This window comes from Drosophila ananassae, assembly GCF_017639315.1.
Source record: "Drosophila ananassae strain 14024-0371.13 chromosome 4 unlocalized genomic scaffold, ASM1763931v2 tig00000071, whole genome shotgun sequence".
NCBI lineage: Eukaryota > Metazoa > Arthropoda > Insecta > Diptera > Drosophilidae > Drosophila > Drosophila ananassae.
Genome location: NW_025319041.1, coordinates 2,969,339 through 2,994,227, shown reverse-complemented (window position 1 = coordinate 2,994,227; position 24,889 = coordinate 2,969,339). Strand labels below are relative to the sequence as shown.

Here is a 24,889-nt window from a genome sequence, read left to right as displayed (position 1 = left end):
TGGTAAAGTTTATTGAATAACATGTGTTGGGCCAAGCAGCCACCAAAGAATGCATATAAAATAATTATAATATGCTAAGCTGCAGCTGTTGTTAACAGACCGATATCAACTTTGGCTCCGCCCGAAGTTAGCTTTCCTTTCTTGTTTTTATACCCTTGCAGAGGGTATTATAATTTTGGTCAAAAATGTGCAACGCAGTGAAGGAGACATCTCTGACCCTATAAAGTATATATATTCTTGATCAGGATCACCTCCTGAGTTGATATGAGCATGTCCGTCTGTCCGTCTGTCTGTCTGTCGGTTTCTACGCAAACTAGTCTCAGTTTTAAAGCTATCGAGTTGAAACTTTGCACACACCCTTCTTTCCTTTGCAGGCAGTATTTAAGTCGGAACGGCCGGGATCGGTCGACTATATCCTATAGCTGCCATATAACTGATTGATCGGAAATGCCATAACTTTGGTGTTTTTTAAGTTAGAGGGTTGGGACTTTCCACACATGTTATATTTGACCAAAATATCTTATGTACAAAATTTCATAGGGATCGGCCGACTATATCCTATAGCTGTCAAAGAACGATCGGAATTGGCATAACTTTGGTGTTTTTTAAGTTAGAAAGATGGGATTTGGTACAGATTACTCTTTGGGCAAAATAATTCAATATGCCAAATTTCATAAGGATCGGCCGACTATATACGATCCGCTATATATCTAATAATATAAGATGCGTGGCGCCACCTAGCGGACTGCGACTGAACTGCAAGGGTATATCAACTTCGGCTCCGCCCGAAGTTAGCTTTCCTTTCTTGTTTTAAATATAAGTTAGCATAGGGCGGTGCCGGATCACAAGAAAAGCTTATATTGGCTATTGTGCAAATTCAGCCTTCTTCACCGCAGTAGATAAGCTAGATTTAAGGTTTTTCATGCGTATATGTATGTACATATGTAGCTAATTTAAAGTAGAGTCAAACGCACGCATATTGGTATTAGTTAAAAAGTTAGGGTGTATTTAGTAAATAATTTAAAAAATAATATTCTAAATTAACGTAAAGGGGAATGTTATGTTTTCCTACTGTGTTGTTTGAGTTGGAATCTAAACTCTAAAAGCTAAAATAATATTTATTTGGAAAACGGGACTATAATCGTTTTTTCGTTTTGTATGGAAAAGTTCACTCATTTATATATTTTCTTGAGATAGTTCGTATTCCGGATGATAATACCCCAAGCGCTATCGAAAATGCATGCAGAAATAAAAGTTTGGATTTTGGATTTGAATCAGAGGACAATTTTGGTGATAATATAAATTTTAACTCCAATCAACTATTAAAATCATCGGAATTGTTTAAATCAAAATTGTAAGTATATTGGAATCTTTTTTTTTAAATATGTGTTAATACAGCGACATATTTTTTTTTTTTAGAAAAAATAACTTTGGATATCAAATGGATATGAAATATTACAAAAACCACAGTTTCTCGGAAAAACAGAAAAATGTTAAGACTGGGGTAAATTCTTTACCTATTGATAACTCAGCACTTGCCGATGATTCTACTTTATTAGGATCGGAAACATCAATTACAATTCAAAATGGAAAATCAAGACGCTGGGAACAAAAACAGGTTCAAATAAAAACTATGGAAGGAGAGTTTAGTGTAACAATGTGGGCATCTGGAACATCTGATGATGAATATTCTGGGTCTGATCCAAACATTTGCGATTCGGAAGTATTGAAAGAAAATTATGTGTATACAGATGAAATTGTGGTACAAAAACGGAAAGACAGTATTCGCGTAGAATCCTTATTCCATCAAGGTGTATTTTTACCTGAATCCCATAAATTAGAATTACAGACCAAATTGGATTCGCTTCCAATAATAGAACAACAGGAAAGACAACAGAAAGGTGGAGGTCAAACAAATAATATGAACTCAAATATAAATACTAAATCAACAACTATCTGCGAAGATACTGCGGCGATTACGTCAGAAAATCAAAATAATTTAAAAAGTGATACTGGATGTGATGGGCATATGTCAAACAGAACCTTGCCATTTGGACTTGATATACAGGAAAGAATTCAAACAACTAACTTAGCGTCCCCATATAGTGAAAACATAGGTAACTATATTTTCTTAGCGCGATACGTTTAAAAAAATTATCATTGTAGGTTCATCAACGGCGTCAACTGAGCTGAATTACAATATATCACAAGAAATTCCATCCACCCCGAATGACAAGAAAATAGCTTGCCCACATAAAGGTTGTCACAAAAATTTTAGAGATTCTTCTGCAGTGCGAAAACATTTACACACCCATGGCCCTAGAGTTCATGTGTGTGCTGAATGTGGAAAAGCTTTCGTAGAAAGTTCAAAATTAAAAAGACATCAGTTAGTTCACACCGGAGAAAAACCCTTTCAATGTACCTTTGAGGGATGTGGCAAACGGTTTTCACTCGATTTCAATTTGAGGTAAATTACCAATTAGATATTTAATTAATTAATATACGCGCATAAAAATTCATAAGCACTAACTTTTAAATGCGGCTCAAGTGGAAGTGAGGGGGTATTCTATGACCCCCTTGCATCACCGCCCTAACCTAACCTAACCTAACTTTTAAATGACACAACTTTTGTGTTTTTAAATATATAACGTTATACCTTTTTTTACATTTGTATGATAAGAAATTACTTTTATAATAAAATTCTCATAAGGATCAGAAAACCACATCCGACATTTGCGATATATATATTATAATATAAGCTGCCACTGATATATTGTATGTCGCTTGGTTACCTACTGTTAATGGTGGTATGTTCTTTGCGAAACCATTCGAGTCATTCGGCTGTTTTTGGCATGCCGAAAGCACTATAATTCCGTCCCATTCAATCACAATCGGACTCAAAACAATAGAATGGTAATGAATGAGAATGCTCTCTTACTCTCCTATACCCACTCACTCAATTCGTTATGTCTCTTGCACTCATTCATAGTATTCCAGTCGTATGTGCTCTATGGCTGAGGCAATAAGAATGTATCCATCGACCAAGATCCAACAACTTGAACAAGACCACCTGAATCAATATAAGCAAGTCCGTCTGTCTATTTCTACGCGAACTGAGACTACAGTTTAAACCCTGTTTACTAAAATTGAGATTGAGAGATGGAGACATTATACAGATTCCCTTTTTCGCTAAATTAATTCGATTTTTCAAATTTTGTAAGGAAAGCAGACTTATAACTAAATAATTGAAAATGCGCGATTTTATTTTATTCAATATTATTTTATTCTTATGCTAAAATACAGCTTTTTGCACGGTCCAAAGCATGTCGAACGAGTGTTTCACCTCGTTGGCTGGTTTATTTAGGTGCATAAACCTCTCTTTCCTTTCATAGAAAAATGCATTTTTCCGAAAAAGAAAAAGTTGCATGGTGCCATATCAGGAGAATCTAGAAATATTTAAGGGTTAAAATGTAATTTAATGATGCCCTTCAAATGTTGGATTCTGAAAAAATTGTTTCCAAACAATTTGTGCGATACAAACCGTGTAGACCTTTCGTAGGCCAAATGTTTGGTCAATTTGTGACAAATCGTTGTTTTAATGTTCAATTCCATTTCCTTGAATTTCATTGATGATTTCGGATGATGGATCAAACCGAGGGCTCGTTGGCCACTTATCTTCCGGCTCCGTTAAAAACGATGGACCTATGCACCAGATTGATTCTATCGTTTCCTTTACGTCTCCACCTCTTGACACAATATCTGCCGGGTTCTGTTTAGTTGGTACATGCCGCCACGTGCTATCCTCTGACCACTCTTGAATCTCAGCAACTCTATTTGCTACGAACGTTGACCACGACGATGGATGGGAACGAATCTAATGAAGACAAACTTCCGAATCTGACCAATATACACTTCGTTCGATCGGTGCTTTGATAAGAGGTTTTATTTTGCGAAGGCAATATTCTTGTAGTCTTCCGATAATGTTCCTCACATAGCTCTTGTTCTGGCGACATCTTTTTAGAAGATGGAACTTCTTTTTTTTTTTCAAATTTTAGTCTATTGACTCTAATATTTCTTCTTGGCAATTCAGGCTAGAGACCGGCTGTTGAGGAGTTGAGGAATTTTCCAGATATTTTCCCGATACTATCCACCCAAGGAGAGTTTTTTGAAGGATGGGATGGTACGGACCTTGCTTTATTTGGCCAACGGACAACAGTTCGAAAAATGACTCAGCACCAATTAGCATATCTATCCGCTGAGGTTTGTAAAAATATGGGTCTGCTAATGGCAAGTTCTTTGGTAGGGTCCAGTAAAATTCATTTGTGACCCTGAGTCAAGTAATGCTCGGGCCAATATGTGCTCACCATTTTTTGTTCGAACGCTTACGATCGACGTTGCTAACAAAACCCTTTCTACAGACGACGCATGCAAAGCATGTGAAGTAGAAGGACCATCATTCGTTAACACTGGAGGAGGATTTTGTGTGGGTGGTGATAACGCTAAGTTATTTTCAGCCACTGTAAATCGGTGCAGAAGGTTATGGTGCAATCTTGCACAGATTTGACATATGGTCGATTGGCACTGCAAGCTAGTTTGGCGTTGGAAGAAGAACAAGCCAACGAAGTTCTATTCAGTTGCTTGCTGAACCCAGTTTTTTCTTGTTTTGAGTTGCCAGTCTCTTCAGCGGACAGATGCTGGTATCTACGATTTAGTATTTTTTCGAAATCGGACCACAGCGGCAATTCGTCATAAACCAGTGAATCTTCCCATTTTTGCTTGGTCACTGGATTCACTCTAATCAAAACAAAATGGATAATCATTGAGTTTGCAATTTTAGTATCATCTCCTATGGATAATAGTGATCCATAAATTTATGACACAGTGTCGATGAGACCCCTCAACGACGACGCAGACGGCTGGGAAATTTTTGGAAGGCTGAACAGTTGACGTATTTGGTTCGCAAAGATGAGACATTCGTTATCATAAACTCTTTTTAGACTAGCGATAGCTTTGTCGTAATTACTCTCGGTGACTTGGAATGTCTTGATAGTTCCTAAGGCATCACCAGAGAGGCAAGAAATTAAATGATTAAATTTCTCGATAACTGGAATGTTCACATCTTTGTCAACTAATGTCTCGAAGAGATTATGAAATTTTTGAAATCCGAATAATTTCCACTGAATTTTGGCAATGCCAAACTGGGAAGTCGAGCTCGAGTTGGGGCTGCAGAAATTACAGTAGCTGGACGGGAGTCTTCAGCTGAATTAAAGGCATTACATAAGGACATAATCCTTGCCTTGGTAGTTATTCCTAATTCTTCCTCGATCTGGTCTTTCAACTCATTTGCTTTAGAAATTGTCTCATCTAAAACCTGAAGCCTGCATTCTAGCTCCGTCTTTTTTGGAGGAAGTGATCCAGCTTCCAAACGTTCGTCTAACCGGCGAATGCTTTTTACTTTAACATTTAATCTTCTTTTTAAATCATGAAGGGTCGTGGAATTAATTTTGGGCTTATTACTCTCCATTCTACATTATTTATTTTCTAAAAAGAAGCGAATTCGTTGCATTTTAAATATTTAGAAATTATTTAAAATTTAATAAATAAATAAAATTTTAATTTTATTTTTAATTATTAAAATTAAATAAATTTTAATTTTAATTTCGGTACAAACAACGAAAACAATAATAATTAATTAATTTACGAAATAAATTTTAATTTTAATTTCGGTACAAACAACGAAAACAATAATAATTAATTAATTTACGAAATTACTTTTGTTGAGCTATCAGCGTTTTAATAGCGACCGAATTAATAAGACGAGGTGCAATTTACAATTCAATTTATTATGGGTCAATTTAACCCCAAAACAAATGCAGCGGCCGATCCAAACAACGCCGAATATACAAGTGCCTAAAACCTAAGAGCTTGCGCAGAAGCTCCACCAAAGCTCCCAAAGTGCATGCGCTACAAAAGAACAACAAAGCGCATGCGAATCTGGGAGAAACAAAGAATATGGAACAGCTGATAACGGGCAATTGGTGGACCGCTGCGGTTAGTTACACTGAGAGAATTAAATAGAAATAATTATGATATTTGATGCTGGCATAAGTCCCAACAACTTTTATTTTAAAGTAATTCTGTGGATTGTAATTCTTTATTTTTTATAATAAAAAATAAATGATTAATTTTCAACCAACGAAAACAATAATTAATTAATTGATAGTCGAATAAAATATAGTCGAAGCACTGAGTATTTAAATATTTGTTCGCCAGTGATACCGAAAACAATATACCGAACCAAATTGTAGGGTACGCATCACTTGGCGTTCCGTTGAACAAAAGGCGCCAAAATTGCATATACGTGCATACATACAGCAGCGGATAGCGGAGGGAGACGAAAACGATGAGTTCACCGCTGCATCTATTTGTATGTACTAATTATTTATGCACAAATATATAAAATAATTTTTTGGCTGCACTTTATCTTTTTTATTGGCAAATATTTACAATATCGAGAACGAGGGGTAGGGGGCGACAGTGATTTTGGAATAATTTATGCGTCTTAATTTTGTCCACAGGCAATTGTTCATATGTATTGGCAATATTTTAGTGAAATTTATATATAACTTTATTATTCACTTTAGCTCTACTATTTTTACAGTACGTATGCGCCAAGAATTGAAAGGAGGGTGCAATATTCCAGCACAAGACGAATATTATTTTGTCTTTTCTCGACTTTCAATTTTTTTGCACAAATACCTGCAGTTCTGATTTTGGATCCTTTAATCCTGCGGCTACTTCCCTAGGACAGTCGGTGGAGGTGCCGGACATGGGGATGACGAAAAATCTTGTTTCGCGACGCGAAGTTTAAATTGTTTTTTTTTTTGTTTTTAAATGTTCACAACACTACCGTCGCGAGCAACTTTTTTTTTTGTTTTTTAAATGTATTCTTTGTGTCACTCTCACTTGTTGCTTTATTATACCATTGCAGAGGGTATTATAATTTTGGTCAAAAGTGTGCAACGCAGTAAAGGAGACATCTCCGACCCTATAAAGTATATATATTCTTGATCAGGATCACCTCCTGAGTCGATATGAGCATGTCCGTCTGTCTGTCTGTCTGTTTTTACGCAAACTAGTCTCTCAGTTTTAAAGCTATCGAGTTGAAACTTTGCACACACCCTTCTTTCCTTTGCAGGCAGTATATAAGGCCGGGATCGGTCGACTATATCCTATAGCTGCCATATAACTGATTGATCGGAAATGCCATAACTTTGGTGTTTTTTAAGTTGGAGGGTTGAGACTTTCCACACATGTTATATTTGACCAAAATCTTGTGTACAAAATTGCATAAGGATCGGCCGACTATATCCTATAGCTGTCATAGAACGATCGAAATTGGCATAACTTCGTTGTTTTTTAAGTTAGAAAGGTGGGATTTGGTACAGATTCTATTTTGGGAAAAACAATGATTTGTCGAATTTCATAAGGATCGGCCAACTATATCCTATAGCTGTCATATAACTGATTGATCGGAAATGCTATAACTTCGTTGTTTTTCAAGTTAGAAGCATGGGAGTTTCAATGGATTCCTCTTTTGGCAAAATAATTCGATATGCCAAATTTCATAAGGATCGGCCGACTATATACGATCCGCTATATATCTAATAATATAAGATGCGTGGCGCCACCTAGCGGACTGCGACTGAACTGCAAGGGTATATCAACTTCGGCTCCGCCCGAAGTTAGCTTTCCTTTCTTGTTTATAAATTATAGTAAACCAAGTCCACCCGGGGGCGCCAAAATGTTTAATGAGATTAGTTTACCTCATACTTTCGAAAAAACTAAAGGTGGCTGTTTACTATAATTTTAAACGACGACGAAAAATAATTCACAAGCTTTCGACTCAAACGTTACAATTCGCTATATTTTTTACCAAAAGAACTTAAGCCTAGCTTATTTATTGCGGTGGAGCGGGGCGAATTCACGAGAGAGCGCAAGTGAGCTTTTCTTGCGCTCCCGCTCCGCCCTATGCTAACTTATACTAGACTTCAATACAATTCAAAACTTCTACAAAATCTTCTACACTAATTCTACAATAAACAGTGTAAAAAGTAGGGGTCCAAGATGGCTTCCTTGGGGCACCCGACGTAGACACGTTGGGTTCTCCCAGATAAGTAGCTCGAAATTCAGATAAGAAGATCAGTTGGGATTCCCAAAAGACTGAGTTTACTTATAAGAAGCGAATGGTTAACAGAGTCAAATACTTTACTGAAGTCAGTGTAAATGACGTCTGTTTGTAAGCCATTCCGGAAGCTATCCGTGATAAAAGATGTTAGCTCCAATAAGTTGGTAGTGGTGGGAGCGGCGCTTCATGAAGCCATGTTGGCACGGAGTTATTATTGAACTACATAGGTGTTGCAAATGTGGAGTGATAAGTTTTACAAAAAGCTTTGGAATTGCTGACAAATTAAAGATAGCTCTATAATTTGCCGCGTCGGATTTTTTCCCTTATTTATGCAGCGGAATAATGAAAGATTCCCTCCACATTGGGAGAAAGATCGAAGTTTCCAGCGCGGTTCTTCAGAACACAGTCTGGTACTCCATCAGGGCCTGGCGAATACACGAAAAACTGTGTAGAGACCGTAACGTAACGTAAGCAAGTGGGGGAAAAATACATGTTTACGCTTAGTGTTAAAACTGCTTTGGATCCTGAGTAAACTTAATCCGGCATCGGCGAATATAACTCCTATAACATTCTGCGTTATGCACGGTGAAATTGGACCGAGCTACTAAGTATCTATGTTTGTTTAAAAGTCTAATTATACTGTTCCTTAAATTTATAAGGTGCCTTGTATACCAAGGCGGATTCGTTGAAGCGGACGGATATTTCCACGGCACGCAATCGTCGAAAAATATGTTCAAAGTGTAATACAATTTTTGAAGTGCGATGTTTTACTGCATGCCAGTAAATCAGACCAATCAAATTCCGAAATTAACTTATTTAATTCCATAAAGTCAGCATTACGAAAGAAACGAACTGTCTGAGATTTAAGTGTAGGCTTGGTCTAAGGTCGATTAAGCAATTTTTTTCCATTATAACCTCAAGAGTGGGATGATATGGAACCTCAGGGTTAGAAAGGGGCAAAGTTCTGGAAAGAGTAATTCCATCAGGACCAGAAACAAAACATAAGTCCAACAGCCGACCTAAAGAATTTCTAACGTGGTTAATTTGCCCGAGTGACATGTCGAACATGCCTGCAGGGAAGTCCTGGTGGGAGTTAAGCTGTAAATACGGTGAATTGTCAATATTTGACCACATAAGTTCTGGGATATTAAAGTCACCCAGAGCTATCAGCTGGTCACCATCAGACAGACGATCGAAAACCAAACGAATAGCGGACTAATGTTGCCAGTTTGTTGGCGGTTCGGACGAAGGTGGTATGTAAGAACAGGTAACATACAAAGATTGATCGGACAAAGTGATTTTAATGCAAAGAAATTCAATGACCCCAAACTCTTGTGATTTTACCTCTTCAGAAGCGAGTTTGGAGTCTACAGAGATTAACACTCCTCCTCCCCTTTGCAGAGTTCTATCACATCGAAAAGTGGTGTACCTACTAGGAAAAACTTCGGAGATAAAGATCCCCGGCTTTAACCAAGATTCTGTAAATACAATAATGAGAGATGCAAAGAAAGAACTATCAGAATACAGTTCGGGAAGTTTACTACGTAACCCTCTAGTATTCTGATAAGTAAGTGTTAGTGAAGACATTAGTTTTTTGAAACTGAGGAAGATAAGGTGGAAGGTTGGTCAGTGGCCGTAACATGTGGGAGTTTTATACCCACAGGTTTGGTTATTTTTTTCTTCACCGTTCGTGGCTGATGTTCTTGGACGAAAATGTTCTCTGGCCAAAAGGGGCGGAACAAATCGTCTCGAACATCTGCAAGGGCACACGTATTTTGAAAGATGACGTGTGCCTGGTGCATGAATATTTAAATTTTTTAATATCCACCACCTTTATGTAGGCTTTTGTTTTGGTTTTGATGTAATCCGAGATATCAATCTCCGAAGTATCAGGAACAAGCCGGGAAACAAAAATGAGTTTCGAGGGTGGGATCACCTGCAAGGGTTTTGGTGCCGCCGTAATAACTAATACTGCGGCATCAGTACTTACCGGGGGTTCGGACGGTTGATTACCCTGTTGACTGTTACGGTGGTTTGAATTATTGGGTCTGGAATCACTTGAAGCGATACAGCCACAGAGGACATATCGGACAATTGCTCAATAATTCTGAGATATTCGGAAGCCGAATTTTTCTAAGGTCCGGCCCTTGGAGTGGCCTGAGCAGGCTGAAGATTATTCGCCTCAAGCACATCACTAAAAGAGGATTTCTTACGCTTTGGAGACTCATTTAGTAGTTGAAGACTACTAAACTGTGTATCGAGCGCACAGAGTTGGTCATTGATTTTACGAAAACCACTAATCAACTCCTTGAATCCACTTTTAGTCTGCCTCATAAACGATCTCATTTCGTCTTGAACAGCACGACAACCGTCACAGCAAAATTGGAGACCAGACCAACGTGAAATAGCATCCGAAACTGAGGCCGTGCACCCGGCACACTTAGCGTGAAAACGTTTTCACAAAGCCAGCAGTGGATGGGGGGCTGACAAGTTTAAATTCCATAATTATTAAAGATTATTAAAAATTAAATAATTAATTTATTAATATGCTTTTTTTTTTTATTATTGAGGAACATTGTACCACTATACCAGGGAAACGAAAGGGGGAGATTAAAGAGAGCAGTTAGTGCGAGTTAGTGAAATGCAAAGAATAGAGATAAGATTCTCTATTGAGCGAGAATAGAAGCAACAGACTAGAAGGAATACCGTAAGAGATGAAGAAGCAGAGCAGGGCTATGTTTGGAAGGAAAATTAATCAAATTATTATTTTACCTCCAAATATATCACTGCAGACGCGAATCGACACGGATCTAAAATTTGAAATTTGTTAAATTTTTTTTTTATGTGTATGAATAAAAATCGAATGTTTATGGTAAGCTTATTACAAATTTTATAAAAAGGCAGTGCGCACAAAAAAAACACGTCCGTCCGCTTTAAGATAAAGAGAGGAAGTGATATGACCCGAATGGTCTTGCTCCTCACATCTTATGGTGTTTTGGAGACTATGTCAAAAGAATACAACATATAAACTACTCATATTATACAACTACCCAACAATTTCTTGCGGCCTGTCGCATTTTACTCTATTTCATACGCTCATTTCATTGAATGTTTTTTGTTCAGTCACAGAGAAGAGCATTATGCGACTGACCAAAAAACATTCAATGATATTATGAGCGTTGGGTCGTTGTATGAAATGCATTTAAAAAATGTCAAAAATAAGATTAAGAGGTAGAAGTAAAATAATTTGTATACCCTTGCAGAGGGTGTTATAATTTTGGTCAAAAGTGTGCAAAGCAGTGAAGAAGACATTTCCGATACCAAATATTTATACCCCATGTATATTTATTTTTGATCAGGATCACCTCCTTAGTCGATATATGCATGTCCGTCTGTCTGTTTCTACGCAAACTAGTCTCTCAGTTTTAAAGCTATCGACTTGAAACTTCGCACACATCCTTCTTTTGTGTGCAGGCAGTAAATAAGTCGGAACGGCCGGGATCGGTCGACTATATCCTATAGCTGCCATATAACTGATTGATCGGAAATGACATAACATTGTTTTCTTTAAGTTAGAGGGTTGGGACTATTCACACATGTTTTATTTGGCCAAAATATCTTATCTACAAAATTTCATAAGGATCGGCCCACTATAGCTGTCATAGACTTTGGTGTTTTTTAAGCTAGAATGATGGGACTTTCTACGGATTCCATTTTGGGCAATCGAATCAGATATGCCAAATTTCGTAAGGATCGGCTAACTATATCCTATAGTCGCTATATAAATTACCGATCGGTAATGGAACAACCTTAACTGCAAGGGTGTATTAACTTCGGCTCCGCCCGAAGTTAGCTTTCCTTTCTTGTTTTTTTAAGCTAGATGGATATGACTTTTTACAGATTCCATTTTTCCAACTTAATCCGATCTGCCAAATTTCAGAAGAATCGGCCGACTATATCCTATAGCTGCCATGTAACTGAACGATTAAAAATGGCACAATCTTGCTATTTTTAAAGATGCTTGGCTGTTTCCATTCCAATTTTCCAATTTTTATTAGAAAATTGATTCGGTGGTGAAATTCTCATAAGGATCGCCCAACTTTACCATCCGATGTACATATAATAAGAATATATAAGATAGGCTGCCAGCTAACTGAAAGGGGATATCAACTTCGGCTCCGGGTATATCAGGGGGGTATATCAACTTCGGCTCCTTCGGCTTTTTATACCCTTGCAGAGGGTATTATAATTTTGGTCAAAAGTGTGCAACGCAGTGAAGGAGACATCTCCGACCCTATAAAGTATATATATTCTTGATCAGGATCACCTCCTGAGTCGATATGAGCATGTCCGTCTGTCCGTCTGTCCGTCTGTCTGTCTGTCGGTTTCTACGCAAACTAGTCTCTCAGTTTTGGAGCTATCGAGTTGAAACTTTGCACACATCCTTTTTTTCCTTGCAGGTAGTATATAAGTCGGAACGGCAGGGATCGGTCGACTATATCCTATAGCTGCCATATAACTGATTGATCGGAAATGCCATAAATTTGGTGTTTTTTAAGTTAGAGGGTTGGGACTTTCCACACATGTTATATTTGACCAAAATATCTTGTGTACAAAATTTCATAAGGATCGGCCGACTATATCCTATAGCTGTCATAGAACGATCGGAATTGGCATAACTTTGGTGTTTTTTAAGTTAGAAAGATGGGACTTGGTACAGATTCCATTTTGGCCAACATAATCCGATCTGCCAAATTTCATAAGGATCGGGCGACTATATCCCATAGCTGCCCATATAACTGATTGATCGGAAATGCCATAACTTTGGTGTTTTTTAATTTAGAGGGTTGGGACTTTCCACACATGTTATATTTGACCAAAATATCTTGTGTACACAATTTCATAAGGATCGGCCGACTATATCCTATAGCTGTCATAGAACGATCGGAATTGGCATAACTTTGGTGTTTTTTAAGTTAGAAAGATAGGACTTGGTACAGATTCCATTTTGGGCAACATAATCCGATCTGCCAAATTTCATAAGGATCGGGCGACTATATCCCATAGCTGCCCATATAACTGATTGATCGGAAATGCCATAACTTTGCTGTTTTTTAAGTTAGAGGTTTCGGACTTTCCACACATTTTATATTTGGCCAAAATATCTTAACTACAAAATTGCATAAGGATCAGCCTACTATATCCTATATCTGTCATATAAGGATCGCATAAGATATATAAGATATAAGATATATAAGTCATATAAGAATTGGCATAATTTTGGTGTTTGTTTAAGTTAGTTCCATGTGGTAAAGATTTATAAATTTTATTCGAAATTTTATAAATTTTCTATATGTAAAATATACTATAATTTTTTTTTTATAAACTAATTAAAACAAAGGATTGATGCTGGTTTCCGTGATTTTTATTATGAATCCTCACATACTTAGCCCCCTCACCACGACAAGGTCTCAATCCACGAGAGGGAAATAAATAACTTAATCTATATTGCACTTTTTTAAATAAATAAATCTAAATCTACAAGCATATTACTGATTTCTATAAATATTTACAATTTATGTTAATGAATTTAATAAATAAATAAATATGATAAATAAATAAATTAAATTAATTAATAACTAAAGAAAATTCCATCATGATGACTGTAGATTGTTTTGTACGTAATAGCTACAGCATTCCTCAGCTCATTTTCAGCAAATATCCAATCAATTTGCGTTAAATGTTTTGTAGTTGCAATATTATTGATTGGACTAAGGTTATGTTCACTTAAAGCCTCTTCAAGTTGATCAGTGCTTCTGGATCTGCATATATTAAAATCTCCTAATATTACCAATTTGCTATTATTTTCTAATCTGCGTATTCTTTCTACATCCGCCATAACTTCGTTTCGAAATTGTGTTATAGGATACGCAGGATTCCTATAAACAACAATAAAAGATGTATCAAGATATTTAAAAGCAATCGATTGATATATGGTTCTAGGATTTAAAGACTTATTTGTCTCAAACAAATACATTACATTTTCAGAAATGTTTTGCTTGGCATAAATAATTATTCCATTTTTCCCAGAACCATTTAATCGATTGCTATCAATTCTTTTTATAATGTCGAAATCTTGCAAAGAGAAATCTTCGCTGGGAAGAGTCCAAGTTTCGACAAAACAAAGAAAATTTGCAGAACAAATAATAGGGTCGTTAAAAATATCTTCGCGATGGCTTCGAAGAGACTCAACATTATGGTAATATAGGCAGTTTGCTTCGTTTCTGTTAACCACAAGCTCGTAATGCGTAGTCAAGAACTTTTCCTCTCTTAAATTTTGAAGTTCGGCTTGGACATTTGGAGCTCCAAATCTTGTTGGAGGAACAAAGTCGCCTAGAAGGAAAAGTCCCGATGCGCTAGTAGCTCTACTGCATCCAACATATAGCGAAGCTCGTTTAATGCCTCTTTTAAGATGCACCGCGACTTTGCTATATGTTGCTCCTTGGCTTTTATGGATGGTAATAGCCTCAGCAGGAACAATTGGGAATTGTTTTCTGTCAACAGAAGCATGCTCTGATTTTCCACACTGAAAAACTCGAGAGGCTTTTACTATAGGAGTCCATTCGGGATCTGGACTATTTCGAACTTTTGATCTGGCGATTGCACCAACCATGGGCTCGAAAAAATTAATCCAAAGTCGCGTTATTAAATTTGAGCCATTAACTACGCAATGGTCAATTTGCTTTAGCTGACCAGTTGCTCCATTTACAAGTCCGTCATTTGTGTCAATATTAACGGTAACCATATATTTAGCCGTTGTTTTGAGATGAAGAACATATGGTAAACCCTGAGTTTCAGAGGTTTTCATATTTTGAGCATATCTTAACGTATTTTCTCTGTTTCGTGCAGATATGTTCGCAGTTTTCACTGTATCAAATGCAGTGGAAACCAACTCTTCCGTCCCAATTTGTGCTAATTTAATGGAATTGAAATGGTTTACTTCTTCGTTAGAAGAAAATAAATGAATGGCATCATCTGGAACTTCGCTGGGTGAAACAACTCTTTGTTTTAGGAGCTCTATGTCTGCAATTGTCATACAAGCCTCAGATAAATTATTTAAGGCTTGTGCAAATGCATGATCGCCTCTTTGGCGCATTATTTCTGTGAGCTCAAAATACTTAAAGTTGCTCCATGAGCTATTTCCTGCTAAAACGCTATAAGGATTATTCGTCCTCTCCGAAAATATCCAACTGTCTCCAACTGGGGAAAGCTGCTTTAGGTCTCCAAAAACTATAATTGATTTTCCCCCAAAACATAAGTCTGGGCATCGGAAAATTTGACGAAGCCTTTGATCCAAAAATGAAAGCATTTTTGAGCCAACCATGGAAATTTCATCAATTATAATTAATTGGAGATCTATCAATTTGCAATGAATTGTATTTAAACTATCATTGCTTAAAGGTCTTAAAGGACCTGAGGCCTGATTAATTGGAAGAGAAAACACTGAATGAAGAGTTAATCCTCCAATTCCAAAAGCAGCTTTTCCAGTTGGAGCACATAATAAAACCTTTGCCGAATCCGTAGCACCAGGAAGCTTATTGGCTCGCCAAGTCACAGACTGATATATGGTTGAAATCAGTCTGCTTTTCCCTACACCGGCCCCTCCACCAACATATTCGTAAAATATATTTTTACAAACAACATTATGCATTACATGTGCATAATATTGTCTTTGTTTGTAGTTGAGGGTCCGAGTTAGCGAGCAAAGGTCATCATTGGAAACTAACGGGGGGAGTCTAATTAATTGAAGTTCGCCATCTTCTTCAGGATTATTTGTTGCATTGTCATCCTGAAGAATATTTACGTTCCGCTCTATATTAGGCACTGCTAAAGCTCTAAATTCTATGTCTAAAAATTGGGAGGCAGGTTCTTCCAAATTGGGATTATTATCCCCCCTATCCTCTTGCAAATCTTCAAGAACTCTTTCTAACTCCATATCATCAAACACATCATAGTTTCTTTTCATGATCCTAATAGATTCATGATTAGTTCTGAATGTGTTTTCAACGTCGTTGGAAAGAAGTTCAGCTTCTTCATTTCGCCAAGGATAGAAGAGCATTAAATGCTCTCGGAAATAATCCAATGGTGAAGAGTTAATGCTAAAGCGAACCCATCTAAGAATCAGGGGATGCTTACGTTTCTTAACGTAACCAGACCCGTCCATCAGTGGATAGTTTTGCTCAGCAACTTCGTCTTCAACATCAACCTCCAAATCATTTGCTTCATCATAGTCCTCACTATGATTAGCGGCAGATCGTGTATTGCGCTTATGGAATGTATACCAAGCTGCAAAATCTGCTAAACAAATTCCTTCCAGCTGCTCATGCCTTTGCACATATCGGTCAAGAATATTACGCTCAAAAATATCCACCGAGTTGTTTGGTAGTCGCTCTAATTCTTCATTTGAGCGAGCCAATCGAACTCGTTTGTCTGGATGGCAAGTGTTTATAAAAATTATACCTTCACTTGCCTCCGACATATGCAGGCCCAAAATATTGTATGATGCTTCTTGGGCTGATATTTCTGTAGCGTTAATAAACTTGTTCCCTATGTGCTGCAATTTCCTTTTAATAGATAAATTCCCATGGCTTATTTCTGCCATGGCTTCACGGAGCAACTGCGATACGCCTCTGTTTGATTTGTTAATGTAGTTAATAATATAACTACAACAGGCGTAGGCATCTAGGATAAATTGAATATCCATATTAGCTCTGTGTAAGCCTAGAATATCTCTATTATAAGCATTGAGCAGTCGGTCGGAAAATTGTCTGCGAAGAAAAATTTGTGGCTTTTTCAAGCTTGAACGTAAGGCTAATTTGTAGGCTTCAAAATTAGTATCAAGGTGGGACAAAAAATATTCAAAATTATTAAATAAAGCTGCGTCTTCATTAGGAATGGTCCTTAAAGTTTCCTTAATTTTTTTATACAAAGTTTTATGTTCTTCAACATTTACTTCGTTTTCTTCTATCGGATGCAAAACAACCGTTTCGGGCATAGGAGGGTATGGCATATTAAAACGGCAAAACTCCTGTCCGCGTAACTCTCTTAGGCAAGATGAACTGTGCTTGTGACGTTGATACTGAATTACTTCTTGTAGTTCAGGATCGTCTCCATTTGTGGTAATAAACCTATCGATAAAGTTTATTACTTGCTCGGTATTTTCGGTGTCGTCGAGCTTAGGAGCACCAGCAAGCCAGTACATGCCATGAGAATGCGGAGATCCTCTGTGCTGAAATTCGATTCTCCAATAAAAATGGGAAAGATTGAATTCCCCAAATATTTCGGCTTTGAACAATTTCATTAATTGTCGCAACCTGTAATCGAAGTACCGAGAGCACGTCACTGGGTCGGATCGGATTAACCGAGCCTTTTCGGAGCTGGAAAGAGCTGCCGCTTCTTCCTCGCTTATAACCCTATTGTCCAATAGAAGAGAAAGGATAACTAAAAGTTCATTCCACTTAGTTTCAGCAGCGGAAAGTGTTATAAAAAACGTTGGCAACCCGAATTGTCGAATCATGGCGATCACTTTCTTTTTCTCAGCCTCCCAATGAGCTGGTGCAGACCGTAAGCCTTTAAGGATGTGGTAGCCATCATCATGTTGCACAAGTCTATGTACAAAAGACTCATCTCGCAGATTACCAGCGGTAACTGCTCCGGATTTTTTGCGTAAAGCAATTGAAATTGAATTTTGTATACGCTGCATTTCGTAAAATTTATACATATATAAAACTTTAGGAACCACAGCGCAACGACGGTCGTAAAAACGGATTTGGGATCTGGCTTTTTTTGCATAGGTTGTATTTCCTTTAAATATTTCTCCGCAAGAAATAGTTGGAAATGAAAGTTCCTCTGCATCTTCGTCAAGCGTTAAGCTTGTTGGACGGCGGCCTTCTCCCGGTGCCAATGCAATGCGTTGAATTGCAGTATCATTATTTTCCAATAATGTTTCATGGCCTCCGGGATTTAAATTTTCCTCGAGCTCTACAGCATTTTGGGATTGGTGCTGCTGCTGAAGAAGTTGCTCTACCGCTTCGCGATCAGATTCATCCGCAATAAAAGGAATTTCATTACTTCCTTGAACTTGAGCTAGCCATGACTCGTTAAGTGAAATGTTGTGCTTTCTGTAGAGCTCGGTATTCACTAAGTACCGTACAGCGGGTCGAATAGTTTCAGTCATGAAATTGTGAGCGTACTCTAGCCTCCTTTTTAAATGGACTTGGATGACATGAGTAGAGTCGAAAGAGCGCGGAAGCGCAGTCACAATGTCAGGAACTGAAATTGGAACGTTCACCACAGCGCCTCGGATACCGCATTGCCTTTCATAGCCGAGAGAAATAATCCTCATGAAAGGGATTCTCGGTGAAATCAGGCGCTCTTCGAGGCAGGTGAGTCCATTTAAGCACTCGGGGATTTCAGGAAAGTCGAAACCATTCGAAAGGCAGAGAGATGGGAGTTTGCCTAAAGAGACGGCACGACGGCAGGTGTTGCAAAAATTATATTTGCCGGACGGACTTGGACATTTTCTCGACAAATAGAAAGCGTTGCCAACGTTTAGAAGGGGAAATTTAGAGGAGATAGCAAGGATGTATAATCCACTTACCTGCGAACGGAACCACGTTCCTCCACAGCAGACACAAATTTCCGTTGGTCCTTCCTTTATGTTCCTGTGATAAAGATCCCTCGCCGATGATCGAATCCTATGACGCTGTAGTTCCCGTTCCTGTTCCATCTCATCCTCAGAAAGGGCTGCTCTTGCGTCCATGTTCCTTTGTGACTGCCTTTGGGAGGCATCCAGTCGGTTTTGTGGGTCCATCCTAAAGTTGATTAGCCGATCCTCTGCCATTTGTCGAATTTGTTCCTCCCGAATCCTCCGTTGTTGTCGTGTTTCCCGTCGTTGAGATGTGTTCATCCGTTGCTCCTGCGATCTTGCGATGGGATTTCTCCTGGTTGCTCTCCTGTTATTGGCGTCCATTTCCCGTTCTCGCTGCCTCTCTTCCGGATTCCTTCGTCGTTGTCGGTGCTCCTCAGTGTGTCTCTCCTGTTCCCTTGCATGTTCCTCCGAGTCCTGCCGATGATAAGCGCGCGCTGCGGCATCCCGAATCCGTTCAGGAATTCGGTACTCCGGGTCGGTCCTCCGAGCGGCATGGTCAGCAGTGTTTTGCACCTGCTCTCGTCGTCGCTCCTCGGGGTCCTCTCGGCGTGTCGCGCGTGCCTCCATATCCCGAATACGTTCCGGAATTCGATGGTCCGGAATGGTTCTCCGAGCGGCATGGTCAGCAGTGTTTTGCACCTGCTCTCGTCGTCGCTCCTCGCGGTCCTCTCGGCGGGTCGCGCGCGCCTCCATATCCCGAATCCGTTCGGGAATTCGATGGTCCGGAATGGTCCTCCGAGCGGCATGGTCAGCAGTGTTTTGCACCTGCTCTCGTCGTCGCTCCTCGCGGTCCTCTCGGCGGGTCGCGCGCGCCTCCATATCCCGAATCCGTTCGGGAATTCGATGGTCCGGAATGGTCCTCCGAGCGGCATGGTCAGCAGTGTTTTGCACCTGCTCTCGTCGTCGCTCCTCGCGGTCCTCTCGGCGGGTCGCGCGCGCCTTCATATCCCGAATCCGTTCGGGAATTCGATGGTCCGGAATGGTCCTCCGAGCGGCATGGTCAGCAGTGTTTTGCACCTGCTCTCGTCGTCGCTCCTCGGGGTCCTCTCGGCGGGTCGCGCGCGCCTCCATATCCCGAATCCGTTCGGGAATTCGGTACTCCGGATCGGTCCTCCGTGTGGCATGATGAGCAGTATCTTGCACCTGCTCTCGTCGTCGCTCCTCGGGGTCCTGTCGGCGATGAGCATGTCCTTCAGCATCCCGAATTCGCTCAATGTTACGGATTCTTTCACTTCGCCTCCAAGTGGCGCGCGCTGTGGCTTCCCGTGCCCGACTTTCCTCCCGCAGGTCCGGGTTATTGGCGCGAACATTGGCGATGTGTTCAGAATTCCGAACCCTTATTTGGGATACATTTTGTTCGTAGCGAGCCCTGCTTCTATTTAAAGCAGCTTGTCGGCGTTGCTCCTGTGACAATTGTGATATACGTGGCATCTTTTTTTGGTGCTAGTTGAAAAATTATAATACCCTCTGCAAGGGTATAATTATGAAAATGGAAAATTATAGAAGTTAATTATTTGGAAACGTAAATAAGAAATAATAGCAAATAAGAATTGTTAAGATGAAAGTTGGGTGATTGACTTACCAAATTTTTTGTTTCAAATGTAATTTGAAAACTATTTTTAAATACACTATGCACTATATTTTTTTTCTTTTATAGAGATACTTTTCTCACACTTATTTTTGCACTTAAAAAAATACTTTTTTCACACTCACTTTTTAAAAAAATACTTCTCACTGCTTTCGGGCAGAGTAACGTCGTCACTCAATAAATTTTTGTCATTGGCTGATCTGCGGATTAGTGGATGTGCCAATATATAGCCAAGTTAGGTAATATCCAAAATAATAAAAAATTGACCTTAACCCTTGAGGGTTACGCAATTTCATCCGTTTTTAAAAAGGTAATAAAAACCATGTTTTATATCTACCTGATCTACCTGTTCTGTAATTTTGGGGTTATAAATATTTGCCGTCACAATTTTTAGGATCATTTCATTTCCGACTCGACCAATCAGAAATAGGGTATTACCTGTTATTATAGGTGCCAAAGTTCGTACCTGAGATACCTGTTGTGCAATTTATCCCTTGCACGTGTCCTTGTAATGACCCTTGCAGGTGTTCATTAAAGCAAGGGATAAACCCCATGGACAAATAAAAACCCCTATACCTAAAAGGGCTCTTAAGGGCTGTAGACCCAAAATGAAATTCATTTAAATTTTATGATTGTTAGTCCCACAAAATCACATTATTCGATATCAATATTTTGAATTTGTCACGTGAAACCCTAATCTTTGAGTGTTTGGCTGAATGGGATAAATATGTTTTTTTTTTTTTAAATGGATGATTATATGAAAAAATTTACCATATGAATATTTAAATTTATAGAAAATTCTGCAAGGGTATATCAACTTCGGCTCCGCCCGAAGTTAGCTTTCCTTTCTTGTTTTTATTTTAAAACTTTCGAACGATTAGAAAAGCAATATCGTATACTATCTTTAATATGACATATAATCTATGACATATCGTCCCTAAACTAAAATATTTCACGACTCAATAAGTCATCAGGAGTAGCGAAAGGGTAATGCAGTGGACTAGCGCCCACGATGGACCCATGCTCAAAGTGTTTTTCGCCTAACGTGCATTTTTTTAAAATTTTTATACTCTTGCAGAGGGTATTATAACCTCCTGAGAATCAGGAGGAATAAGGAAGAACCAGAGAATTTAAGAATGAGCGTCTGTTTCTACGCGAACTAGTTTTTCATTTTTAATGCTATCGACTTCAAATTTTCCACACATTTTTCTTCTTCCTTCTTTTCATAAAAAATTTCAAACAAAAAAAAAAAGCGTTGGAAAAAGTTCCAATCTGTTATCTTTTGGCCACTATTGACCAAAACAAAGAGACGAAATTGTAAAATTTTATTTCCAAAATAATTCATCTGTTACGCTTGCTCACCGCGCGTAACGAGCAAAGTATCGTAGCAAAAAAGTGCTTCCAGCAAAGACAATTCGTAAGTTAGTGACCCCAATCTGACAAATTTCTGACCAATCTGACGAAGAATTCATTGAAACGTCAATCCGTCGCACAACTTATGACCAACATTCGTAACAAAATCGCTGGTATTAACCCGGAAACCCTCAAAAAACTAATTGAAAACGGGGTTATTTGAGCATTATATGCAGGGGCGTACAAAAAAAGTGATGTGTGCACAAAGAGAAATGAAAAATTTACCGTCTGTTTCGTGGCGGCTACAGGGTCTCAAAGCTTTTTAGTCAAAAAAAAAAAAAATAAAAGCAACAAGAACAATAATAACTCGGTGCGACACCGTCGCACGGTGAAAAAACACTTGGGAAACGAGATAGTGTAGGTTGTTAATCTGGTCGAAGAGAACTCAAAAATTTTTTTTTTATATTTTTGGAACCCTCCAATTTTTATTTATTTAAAAAAAACCGTTTTTCGGGACTTTTTTGCGCTTAAAAATTCCTGAACGCGTTTTTTTTCAAGCGATTTCAAAATTTTCGCTATTTTTCAATAGTTAAATGTTGTAGCTCTTGAAAACAAAATATATCTTCGATTTTGTTGAACAAAAAGGACAAAATTTTTACACCTGAAACTGAAGTTTTCGACTTTTATTCGTGTTTTTCGGATTTTGATGCCAGTTTTTCGGTACAACTTACAAAAATTCGGCCATTTTTGATACATATCAATGTTGTCTCATTCATTCTGAATAAAACGAGACAAATTTCATCAAAAAATTATGAAAATTGGTGAAGTTATAACGCTTTTCCCAAAAAAAGTCAACTCAACCTAGCGAGCGCTTCGGAGAAACAATGTGTATAAAAATAAGAGTATATTGCTTTCTTCTGACAAAAATTCTGTCATTTATGCCACATATTAATATTGTCTCATTAATACTGAATAAAACGAGACAAATTTCATTAAAAGATAATAAAAATTGTTGAAGTTATTACGCTTTTCCCAAAAAAAAGTCAATAAAACCATGGGAGCACTATAAGAAGAAGAGCATATTCCTGTCTTATACACACAGGTACTCCGGAGCGCACGCTAGGTTGAATTAACTCTTTTTAGGAAAAGCGTTATAACTTCACCAATTTTCATTATTTTTTGATGAAATTTGTCTCGTTTTATTCATAATGAATGAGACAACATTGATATGTATCAAAAATGACCGAATTTTTGTAAGTTGTACCGAAAAACTGGCATAAAAATCCGAAAAACACGAATAAAAGTCGAAAACTTCAGTTTCAGGTGTAAAAATTTTGTCATTTTTGTTCAACAAAATCGAAGATATATTTTTTTTTCAAAAGCTACAACATTTAACTATTGAAAAATAGCGAAAATTTTGAAATCGCTTGAAAAAAACGCGTTCAGGAATTTTTAAGCGCAAAAAAGTCCCGAAAAACGGTTTTTTTTTAAATAAATAAAAATTGGAGAGTTCCAAAAATATAAAAAAAATATTTTTGAGTTCTCTTCGACCAGATTAACAACCTACACTATCTCGTTTCCCAAGTGTATTTGGTTTTTTTTTTTTTTGTCGCACAGTGTAATGTGAATCTTGGTCGAAGTTAAGAAAATAACGGTGACAAGTTCGCATGTGCAGTATTTGCAGCAGTGAATACAAGTAAACAGAACCAAGACAAACATATATTTTATAAAATCGAAAAATCAAGCATTTGAAAAATTTCAAATTTATAAAAATTTGGTGGAACGTCAAACGCGTAAGAAAATAAAAGCCATTCGAAGTGAAAAACGGTAGTGAATATAGACGATATTTCACGATTATTTGCAAAAAAAATGGTATTAAGAGACAACTAACTGTACCTTATACTCACCAGAAAACTCCATGTAGAAGTGGCCCAAGGCATGATGGTACATTTCAACAGCTGCGTATTTACGCAATAGATTACCAAAACAAGCGTTAAATAATATCACCCTTCTTGAAGTATGGAGTGGAAAATTTATATGAAAATATGGAAATTTTAGAAGAAGCATAAAAATCAGTTGCAGATACAGACCATCAAGACTTACGTTTCCCCAGTTATTCGACATGAAAATATTCGATTACACAGTGTTACAAAAAAAACGAAAGTGAATGAATTTTTTAAGTGACATAGTAGGTATTATTTATTGGGTCGAGTATATCACAAAACCATGTTTGAAATATTTGTAACACCCTCAAAATCTTGGGACTTCTTTGCGCTTAAAAATTCCTGGACGCGTTTTTTTCAACCGATTTCAAAATCCGGAGCGCTCGCTAGGTTGAATTGACTTTTTTTGGGAAAAGCGCTATAACTTCACCAATTTTAATTATGTTTTGATGAAATTTGTCTCGATTTATTCAGAATTAATGAGACAACATTGATATGTGGCAAAAATGACAAAATTTTTGTAAATTGTACCGAAAAACTGGCGTCAAAATCTGAAAAACACGAATAAAAGTCGAAAACTTCAGTTTCAGGTGTAACAAGAAAGGAAAGCTAACTTCGGGCGGAGCCGAAGTTGATATACCCTTGCAGTTGAGTCGCAGTCCGCTAGGTGGCGCCACGCATCTTATATTATTAGATATAAAGCGGATCGTATATAGTCGGCCGATCCTTATGAAATTTGGCATATCGAATTATTTTGCCAAAAGAGGAATCCATTGAAACTCCCATGCTTCTAACTTGAAAAACAACGAAGTTATAGCATTTCCGATCAATCAGTTATATGACAGCTATAGGATATAGTTGGCCGATCCTTATGAAATTCGACAAATCAGATTTCAGAATCAGATGTTTCCCAAAATTGAATCTGTACCAAATCCCATCTTTCTAACTTAAAAAACAACAAAGTTATGCCAATTTCGATCGTTCTATGACAGCTAAAGGATATAGTCGGCCGATCCTTATGAAATTTTGTACACAAGATATTTTGGTCAAATATAACATGTGTGGAAAGTCTCAACCCTCCAACTTAAAAAACACCAAAGTTATGG

The 24,889-nt window shown here is 37.9% G+C and overlaps 1 protein-coding gene across 6 annotated transcripts in view; it reads left to right on the top strand.

The window, feature by feature from the left end:
* LOC26515324 (polycomb protein PHO) overlaps positions 1-24,889 on the top strand; it is a 49,655-nt gene that overhangs the window by 8,471 nt on the left and 16,295 nt on the right. For 5 of the 6 annotated variants that reach the window (XM_044717803.1, XM_032452742.2, XM_032452739.2 and 2 more), the window contains exons 3-5: positions 1,198-1,354; positions 1,420-2,117; positions 2,167-2,467. In XM_044717803.1, coding sequence (XP_044573738.1) covers positions 1,198-1,354; positions 1,420-2,117; positions 2,167-2,467 — 1,156 coding nt within the window. Of the gene's footprint in view, positions 1-1,197; positions 1,355-1,419; positions 2,118-2,166; positions 2,468-24,889 lie in introns of those variants that run through there. The other variant, XM_032452744.2, reaches the window with a different exon arrangement.